Source organism: Octopus bimaculoides, chromosome 7, assembly GCF_001194135.2.
Source record: "Octopus bimaculoides isolate UCB-OBI-ISO-001 chromosome 7, ASM119413v2, whole genome shotgun sequence".
Lineage (NCBI taxonomy): Eukaryota > Metazoa > Mollusca > Cephalopoda > Octopoda > Octopodidae > Octopus > Octopus bimaculoides.
In genome coordinates, this window is record NC_068987.1 from 50292338 (window position 1) to 50301684 (window position 9347).

At 33.2% G+C, this 9347-nt stretch overlaps 1 protein-coding gene across 6 annotated transcripts in view; it reads left to right on the forward strand.

The window, feature by feature from the left end:
- LOC106880561 (vinculin) overlaps positions 1–9347 on the forward strand; it is a 75029-nt gene that overhangs the window by 14715 nt on the left and 50967 nt on the right. For 3 of the 6 annotated variants that reach the window (XM_052969635.1, XM_052969636.1, XM_052969637.1), the window contains exons 10-12: positions 783–874; positions 2074–2188; positions 7070–7270. In XM_052969635.1, coding sequence (XP_052825595.1) covers positions 783–874; positions 2074–2188; positions 7070–7270 — 408 coding nt within the window. The remainder of the gene's footprint in view (positions 1–782; positions 875–2073; positions 2189–7069; positions 7271–9347) is intronic. The other 3 variants (XM_052969638.1, XM_052969639.1, XM_052969640.1) reach the window with 1 other exon arrangement.

The following is a 9347-nucleotide window of genomic DNA, read 5'->3' on the forward strand; positions in this document are numbered from 1 at the left end:
GAAATTACTACATCGGTTTATAATCAACAATAATTTAATCCTTAAATATTCATAGCTACAATTGTTGCTGATTGCATCTGAAATTTGATAATAATAATATTTTGGTGTATCAGCACAGACCCTGTATATGTACCAGTGTTTAAAACCAATATTTAAGAATCTTCAAATAAAAGTGTTGACCTGAATGATAAAATGAATGCTTCAAAATCAATCCTCGATCAAGGTCAGGAATATTATTTGATACCATATTATATATGATGACATCATAGTGAACCAAGTCTGTGACCTAAAGTTGATTCCTAATTGTGACTATTTTATGTATTCTGCTAATGTCTTTTGATAAGGCATAGATATTACAATTCCTATTTCCCCAACTCTTGGGCCTGATCACTTTGAGATATCTATGATAGTGTGCTTGGAATGTATAAATATTTAAATCCTTATTTTATGAGTTGTATGTGAGTATATGATGAAATTTTAGTTCAAGTTCTCTTGGTTACTTTCCGTGCATTTTTTTTTTTTTGGTTGAAATTGAGATGTTTTCATGAATTGAAATTAATGAGATTGCTTATTATTATGAAGTAAGTCTAAATTAGAAATTAGAATTTAAGTCCATTATAAAAGGTAAATGTTTGCAAAAGAATTATTTTTGTTGTTTTTGGTTTAGATTATTCAGTTCTGATTGTGATTTTTGAAAATATCTCAAATTGAGAATTTATGAATTTGAAGTTAACACTGTTATGTTTGTATAATTTGTGTTCCTTGATTGCATATTTTAATAGCAATTACCCCAATGGTGAAGGAAGCGAAGTCGGTCTCTATCGACCCCAAAGATCAGGTTGCTGCAAACAATTGGCGCAAAACAAACAATTCAGTATGTATCTCTCTTTCTCTCTTATTCTTTCCTTCCCCCTCTCTCTCATGTTGTTGGAGAGGAGATCCAATTTTTTAAGGGCTCAGAATTTTAGAATGAAGAATGAAGATTTTTGTTTGCCCCTTCCTACTTGTCTCCTCTTACAGTCTATCTCCTCTCACATATATGTACTGTAGAATTGTAAAGTTAAGGAAGGACAGGTGTGAGAACCCTCTCTGTCTCAACAGAATTACTTTTCATTGTCTCTCACAACTGATAATGGTAGATCATAACTGATAAACCTGAAAATAAGGAAGCTGTCACTAAAAACTGCTTTACAATAATGATTAAATCTGTATTCCTTGTTCTATACTTTGAATAAGGCTAACTTTGAAAGTTCACTCAAATGGCATCAATGTTGTTATTGTTGCTGACCTCTGTTTAGTTCAAGCCTAAAAACACCGATTTATGATCAAGAGCATTCTAGCTTTGAGCATTTGTCTTTTTAGGGTATCAAGATCTATATTACCCTATGTGCCCTTGTTTTTAAGATGATATAGATCTTAGGGAAATTTGTAGCTGGTTGAGTAACTAGATAGACGACACCTTGTTGGCTCTATTGGCATCAATGAGGAAGAAGTGAAAAGTTTTGTCATTTACATTGACTCCCTATGCAATCTACCCTATCACTTTTGCATTCTCTACCTCCCTTTTCCCTCATTTCCCCCTGCCTCTAATCCCTTCCTTTCCCCATGTTCCCTGCCCACTCTCCCAGAAGTTTTAGTAGCTACTCTACTATTATTTTACTTTCTCCACTATCACCCTATAATACCTATAAATCTGTTCCTGTCATTTTGCTTTATCCTTCCTCATCTCTTTGCCTATAATTATTGCTCATCCTGTATTCTCCTTCAGTTATAGGGATTGCTTTAGGCCCTTAGCCTTGCAAGGTACAAGGTAATTAACAGTATTGGTAGTACCATGAGAAAAGCCTCCAGTATTCCCTGTAAGGTGGCTGATATTAGGAAAGGCATCTTTCCATAGAAACCATGCCAAAGTAGACATGGAACATGATGCAGTCCTACATATCATCCGATCCTGTTGAGCCATCCAATCCATGCCAGCATGGAACATGGATGTTAAATGATGATAATGATTTATCCATTGAATCTAATTTGTATGAATTTATCTCCTTTTTGTTTCTCTTTTGTTTATTACAGTTAATATCTGCTGTTGGCCAGGTGAGAAAATCTGTTATGGTAACACCAAAAGAGGAGAACAGATACACTCAAGCCTTCCCACCCCCACCAGATATGTCTCAACTGAGTATCTCAGGTAAAAATATCTCAGAATATCAGATATGGGCAATATTCATCTTCTGAAGTTGTAAACAGTTTCTTTATTTGTATTACTGCTGATTATAACTTCTTTGTACCTCTGATGCATATATTATTATTCCACACACATAGTTGATGATAAACTCTGTTTTCTGTTGCTGTAATTTTTTTTTTTACATTTAAGCTCTTTTTATTTTGTTTTCTTTGTACACTTGATACCACTTTTTTGGTGTGCATTTTAATAGTTTACTCTGTAGAAGAATCTTTTCTACAACCTCACATTTATATTTGTGCATGTAATATATCTTCTGTACCCCTATGGTCTGTATATATATTTATATATAAACATATGCATGTGTTTGTATGTATATATAGATACTATGTATATATTTATGTATAAACATATTATGTGTATTTATGTGTATATAAATACTATATATATGTATGTTAAATGCTCGTATCTGTGTTTGTATATGTACATAAGTGTGTGTGTTTGTAAGTGTATATATGTGTTTAAGTATGTTATGTATGTGTGTGTATATCTATATATCTATCTTTCTCTCTCTCTCTCTCTATATATATATATATATATATCTGTATATTATAATTGTATTCTGGTAGTCACTTTGACCATTTAAAACTAACATCTGTTGCTATATTTATTTATATTGGTATTTTGTAACATAATTTTACATAATCACATCATTTCTAGTTTTATAAATTCATTATTGCTGTCTATATTGTATGTTTGAACCTCAAGCATCATAATGTATTACCTGGATTTTCTATCTTTTATAGGCATTACTTCTTTTTTTTTATTTGTGTGTTCACTTAAAAAATTTTTTTATTATTTTTCTCCACAGCATTGCATAAATTGTTTTATCACATATCTATTATATAATTCCCTAATTAAACAAATGGAAACAGAATAGTACTCACATATTAACATGTATGCGTACATGTGTGCATGCAGTTTTATATATCTGTTGGTAATACAATCATATTTTAGTAGTCACATAAACCAATTAAAACAACTATATGCTGCAATATTTAATTCTTATTATATTAGCATTTTGCAGCAAATATATCAGCATTTCACATCCAGCTTCCATGCTGGCATAGGTTGATGGTTAAAAGCCTATATTAGATTGGGTTCATCCAGGTTCCTAATCTAATGCAAGTTTTTAACCACGTAACCCATGCCAGCTGGAAAGCAGTTGTTATAAGATGACAGTGATGATATATTTGCAACCAAATGCTGTTCAAAGTTGATGATTACTCCATCATTACTCAGTTTCTCACCATAAAACATCTTTCAGGCAGCAAAAATATATTCATAGTAACAGACTGAATTATAACTTCCGAAGCATTGGTAGAAATTCTGTAATCAATTGTGTCACTCGTAGGAATGGGGGTATTGCTACTATTAGTTTAGTTATAGAAGGTTCTAAGTTTGAGTCATGATCACATCACACTCCTCTGGAACTTCACCAGAAAGATAGATGCAAATAGGCCAGACATCATACTGAAAGGCTTCAGACAAAAATCATGCCTCCTCATTGATATGACTGTCCCAATCGATATAAACGTATCTGTCAAGACCTACCAAAAACTGAGCAAATATAAAGATCTTGAAATAGAAATTAGCAAAATGTGGAATCTGAAGACGAAAACAATACCTATTGTCATAGGTGCCTTGGGAATGACAGCAAAACGGACTGATTACTACCTAGCTCAGATACCAGGAAACCCCAAAATGGCCGAAGTTCAAAAGATAGTACTCATGGGAACTGCCCATATCCTACGTAAAATACTGTCTATGTGATCTCAAATTTTAAAACAAACACATAATTTTCTTATGGTTTCTTAAACATTCACTAGAACAAAACTGTACAAATCCAAATATATGGTACCCTAGGCATAACACCTACATGAACTTCTAACTTGTTGTCTCTTGAGGTCTCTGGGTGAGACTTGGATCCAACTTGTACAAATGCAAAGCAAAAGTCAAGCATAAAATAATAATAATATTTATAATAACTAGAGTATAACAAACCAGACCTAGTGGTTATGGGCAAGGTGTACCACATGGTATATAATTGATATTGTGTGCCCCTTTGACCCACGATTAATCAAGAAGGAAGGTGGAAGAATAGACATATACAATCCTCTTAAGTACAAAATAGCCCAGTTATGGAAAATGAAGAATGTGAAGATAGTGCAATTATTGTTGGATCCTTGGAGACAGTATCAGAAGGCATCGAGGAATATAAAGGAAATCTGAATAGAGTGCCCAGTAGAACTGTTACAAAAGGCTTACCTCCTTGGCACCAGAATAATAAAGGAAGTATTAGCTTGTTGAAAAGAACAGATAACATGGTACTGTAAGTTGCAGGTAGCAAGCCTAGTACACATGCAAGACTCCAGGATTTCCAACAAAACCTGAGTTAAAAAGAATAATAATGATAATAATAACAATAATAGTAATATATTTGATAATGGCCAGTGATAACCCAGTTGAAATGTAGTATAGATATAAATATTAAAATCTGTGTCTTTTTATTTTTAAAAATTTTTTTTATTAAAGATGAAGTTAATGAGCTTACACGTCTGAAACCGCCACTTACCTACAAATTATTTGACCAGTTGTTTTTCTTTCTTTTTCCATTTCGTTTTTTCATTTTTTTTTTCTAATTCATTTCTGATTTTTAGGAAACAACATCATCAGCAGTAACAACAAATGCAACAATAATGTTATGAAATTTATTTTCTAATTGATTTTTTAAATTTTTGTTTCAGATGCTACTTGTGTGTGTACATATATATATGTATGTGTTGTTTGCTTGTCTTTGTTGTAATTAATAATTTATGCTCATTGGCAGAATTGGTAGTGTCGAGCAAAATATTTGGTGGTATTTTGTAGTAACTCTTAAGTCCTGAGTTCAAATCTCACCAGGGTTGAATTTTACCTCTCATCCTTCCATGGTTAATAACATAAATACCTGTCTAGTAAGTACTGGGGTCAATGTAATTGACTATAGCCAACTCCTGAATTTAAGTCTTGTGTGCCTATGTTTCAAATTAATAATTATGTTATGCTGGTGTCACTTTAGTTTGTTGTCTGTTTGTGTTTTAAATGTGAATGTGAATTAAATGTGAATGTAATTAACATGCAATATTTGGTTGTAAATGACAATGTATTGTTGTTTGTGATTATCTTCTATTTACATGTTAGCTTGATAAAAAGGAGTGGAGGAACACAGCTCCTCATCTCCTTCTCCGACTAATTCAACTTTTTTAGTACTTAACTAGAATGTGAGTTAAACATATGGATAAGAAATGTGATTGAAACAACTTCATTCAAGAGCTATTCTCTGCTATTCCATTTTTGTGTGAGAGCAGGATTCAGCCCTTAAACTCCAAACTATTGACTTGTTCATTAGTTATTTCTCTGTTTTCACTGACCAGCTAGACTGATTGACAGATAAGCAATTGGTTGAGAGAAGTCCAACTTATCTAAAGCACACCCTGACCCAATCTTATTGGAAGTAACAAGATGTCTATTGTAATTCTTGTCAGTGATACAAATACAAACGTCTGTGATAGCTATCTATTTTGAAGAACAGTTGAGAGAATGGCTAAAATATTGAACTATTGCTCTTTAATCCCTACAGCCAACACTGTTTTTGTCTCCTTGGAGAAAACAAACAAACTCACCTTACTTTAGCATACACCAGCTGACCATATATATATATATATATATATATATATATATATATATATATATATATATATATATATATATATATATGAGTGTGTGTTAGCTGGTGGCTTTAAGATTTTGACAGCATGATTGTTTATTTTTAGAATAACATTCTAGGGTAAATGTGTGTGATAGGCCAGATCTGGCCATTTTTGAAGATGAAATGAGTAGAATATTTGAGCTGGATATGGCCAGTTTAAATGCTAAAGGGTTAATGTCAGCAGATTATTTAACTAATGCTAGTTTCTAGTAATATTTTCAAACATAAGCATACTGAGCAGTTATCCTGGAGCCCCATAAGTCTAGAGGGCCCAGTGTTAATCTATGTTTATTGGTGGTTGTGTAAGGACCTTCAGTGTATTATTTTGCATGGAGGATATATAATGTTAAGACAGCCCTGCTGGTTTCCATGATCATTATAAAAGCATATATTTGCAACACCCTGTCTTATCCATAATTACATAGAAAAATTTCGTAAAAAGAGACAACAATAAATGCCATCATAAAATTATGTCTGCCTTGTCTCCTGCTCATTGGCTCATAAATTATCAACTGCACTTTTTATCAAACCTTGAGAGATTAAAAGTTTAAGTTGAGACTGCATGATTTGACCTCCAGGATAGTATTGGATATATTCATTCCTTAAAAGGATTTTCAATTTTTCCATTATGTATGTTCCAGTTCCATATTAACATGTTATATTTTACATGAAGTGAGCTGACAACTTTAGTCCACATGAAGAGAGCTGTATTTACCATCATAAACTTTATAAAGGTTCACCATCAGTTTGATGATGTAGAAATTTAATCAGTTTAAGCTTTGATAAGATACTGAAACATTTTTACACTTCCAAAGAGTTGATCCTTGAAATGCTACTGTATGAGGGAGAGAGAGAAAAAAAAGAAGAAACTGAACTAGCAGGGTTGAACAAATTAAATTGAATGTCTGTCATTGTAAATAACAAAGAACTTTCCTGTCTGTCTTGTTGTCTGTTTTAGTTGGTTGCTGTCTCTTTTAGTTCTCCTTTCATTTTGATCCTCCCACATTTTTTTCTTCCACCTTGCTTATTGTTATTGGTACTGCTCTAATACAACCTAACGTTTCTGTTCCCTTCAGCTAAGGGTGGCAGCCCTAAAGCTCCCCTGTCTCCACGCAGGGTTAGAGTGCCTGTTCAGATGGCACCTCCAACAACAACGCTCACCTTTCACAATAGTGCTTATGACCCACTTACACCACTTATCAACCAGCTGTCGAGTTGTGTCCCCACACCTCCAAGTGGTCGTTCCAGAGATGACTGTACATACATATATAATAGAGGTAGTAAACTAGTCAAGTGTTGTTTGCATGAAGTTTCAGCTCAGTCACCAAATGTCTTTTTCTCTCCCTTCTTTCAGTTGCACTCACTCCTCAAGTTCACTTGTCCACTAGGTTAATTCAAATTAGCAATTGTATTATCATTTTTATTACTACTACTACTACTACTACTACTACTACTACTACTACTACTACTACACATTAGGTATATTCTTAATTACTTTTTATGTACATTATATCATATTATCATAGTTGTATCACAGAGGAAATTTTTCCATGCCTAAATGCAAATGTTTTTTTTATACCTTGTTTAACAACAACATTTCAGATGAAAGAATCCCTAATCTTCATCACATATTAAGTAGTAAGACATGCTGAGGATATCAGGGCAAGAGAATTTGGAAATAGCTTGAAAATTTATCTACTTTCGAGTATGATGAGTCTCACAACTTATTGGATCGTGGTCACCTTTGACCAGTTTGTCTTCATACAGCATATCTTAGGAAGCCCATAAATTATAGCTAATATAACTCACTAATACAAGCTACTAAATCACAGAATGATCTGGTTGAGTAAGCTTTGGGATACCATGAAAAGACCAGCGAGAGCCATTTTCAAACAAAAGCCAAAGAGAATGGGGTGTAGGAAGTGAAACAAATCTTTCAAGATTGAGTTGAGGACTGGTGAAGGAGTTGGGAAATATGAGCATGATTGGGCCTGGGAGCAAACTCATAACAGGACTTGCAGCAGTGCTGGGTGGAGATCTTGTCATCCAGTCCAGTACTACATGGAGAGCAGGAGGGATTAAAAATAGAAAAAGCTACTAATTTTAGAGTCTTCAAGCTATAAACTATACTTATTTTTAGTAGATTGCTGGACTTGATGAAACTTGAATGTGTGATATTGTATCCAAGGAAGAAATCATTGCATATATTTATTTATTTTATGTGACTATGGACAAGTGAGCCAATAGTTTCCTAACTTCAGCTAAGTTTTGTTTCCCCATGATGAATTTAAAAAAAAAATTTTGTACTTAAAATTTTTTTTGAATGCATGTCGCATGGTGTTGAAAATGAGAAATTCCATAATTTTTCCTTTTATCATATTATTTCAGAAGTATGTTTAATTAATAACTCATTCTGTTTATGTAAAACGTTTATCTCTCATGATATTTCAATTGAGCAAGCCTTTTACAATAATTATTAATGCTTAATACATGATAAAATAATAATAGTAGAATATAAACATATATACAAATTCATGTACATGGACCTTATAGGGAAAGGTGCAAAGGCTAAATGTACTGAAGTGTACTTTCAGTATTTCTGGCAATATTTGTTCATTTTCAAGTATGATGAATCTCACAATCTATTGGGTTGTAGAGTCACCTCCGATTTTAATCTCCATGCAGCATATCTTATGATACACATAAATTACAGCCAATGTCAACACAAGCTTCCATATCATGGAATGAGCCAGTTGAGTAACCTACAGGATACCATCACTGTGGAATGGCAGAAGATGCTCATCCATGTGGTACACATGTCCATGAACAGATCAGTGGTAGGCTGTTTCAAATGGAAGCAAGGCAGGGAGTGCAGGAGGTGAAACAGATCTCCCAAGATAAGGTTGAGGACTGTGGAAGAAGACCTTATTAATATGGGTGGTACCTAGCCTGGGAGCAGGTTCATAACAAGTAGAGTTTGCAACCATGCTGATAACTCTTCTCATCCAGCTCGTAATGATTAGTAGATTGTTAATCAATTTCTCTGTTTCTTTTCATGCCAATAAATAATTACCTGTAGTCCTTTATGTGGCTGAAGACAATCATGTACAGAGGACTTATAATAATTTGTAAATGAAACCAAAATCTTTTTGGGTACTCAAGCAATATTTTCAAAACCTAATTATGGGTAACAGTAAAAGAAAAGAAAAAAAAAATTTAATGTCCTTGTTGCATTTATATATTCTTAATTATGACACAAGAATTTCAAGGGTAGCAGGTTGCCTGTAAACTATAAGTTAGGTCTCTTGTCTCATGCATATATATATATATATATATATATATATATATATATAT